At 44.9% G+C, this 1,023-nt stretch overlaps 1 protein-coding gene across 1 annotated transcript in view; it reads left to right on the top strand.

Moving 5' to 3' along the window:
- Positions 1 to 169: 169 nt before the first annotated feature.
- LOC115274350 (olfactory receptor 7C1-like) overlaps positions 170 to 1,023 on the top strand; it is a 3,735-nt gene continuing 2,881 nt past the window's right edge. Inside the window, exon 1 of the mRNA XM_029917811.1 lies at positions 170 to 1,017. Coding sequence (XP_029773671.1) covers positions 170 to 1,017 — 848 coding nt within the window. The remainder of the gene's footprint in view (positions 1,018 to 1,023) is intronic.

A 1,023-nucleotide genomic window follows, 5' to 3' on the forward strand; every position in this document is an offset into this window, starting at 1 on the left:
GCATTTGAGAGTCCCTGAAATTTTCTGGTACATATTCTAGATTGGTCATAAATGTGTAAGAATTAAAGAATGAACCATGTTGAAATCACAGCATTTCTTTTAATTCTGTGCTTATGCTGGTGCCTTTACAATGCTCTTGTCTCTGTTCCCAGCCATTTTCATCAGTTACATGGAAGGAAGAAATCAAACTCCTGTTAAAGAATTTATCCTCCTGGGACTCTCAGACGAGAGGGGGCTGCAGTCACTGCTCTTTTGGCTGTTCCTGTCCATGTACCTCGTTACCTTCACTGGAAACCTGCTCATTATTCTGGCCATTATCACAGACTCCCACCTCCACACACCCATGTACCTCTTCCTCACCAACCTGTCCTTTTCAGACATGTGTTTCACCTCCACCACCATCCCAAAGATGCTGCTGAACATCCAGACGCAGAGCAGAGTGATCACCTACGCAGGCTGCCTCAGCCAGATGTACTTTTACATGCTTTTTGCAGAATTAGGGAACTTACTATTGACAGTGATGGCCTATGACCGGTTTCTGGCCATCTGTCATCCATTGCAGTACATGGTCATCATGAACCCCAAGTTTTGCTGCATCCTGCTTCTGGGATCCTGGGTGTTGAGTGCTCTTCCATCTCTATTACATGACTTAATGGTTTTGCGACTCTCTTTTTGCGCAGAGCTGGAAATCCTGCACTTTTTCTGTGAACTGAAGCAGGTGATCCAACTTGCTTGCTCTGATACCTTCCTCAATGACCTGGCCATGTATCTGACAAGTGGACTTCTGGGTGTTGTTCCACTCATTGGCATCCTCGCCTCTTACTTTAGAATTATATCTTCCATTTTGAGAATTTCATCAGTGAGTGGCAAGCATAAAACATTTTCCACATGTGGGTCTCACCTCTCGGTGGTCTCTTCGTTCTATGGTACAAGCCTTGGGGTGTATCTTAGTTCTACTGCTTCCCAAAACTCTAGAGCAAATATAGCCTCAGTGATGTTCACAGTGGTGACACCCATGCTGAA

Source organism: Suricata suricatta, chromosome 12, assembly GCF_006229205.1.
Source record: "Suricata suricatta isolate VVHF042 chromosome 12, meerkat_22Aug2017_6uvM2_HiC, whole genome shotgun sequence".
In the NCBI taxonomy this organism is placed as follows: domain Eukaryota; kingdom Metazoa; phylum Chordata; class Mammalia; order Carnivora; family Herpestidae; genus Suricata; species Suricata suricatta.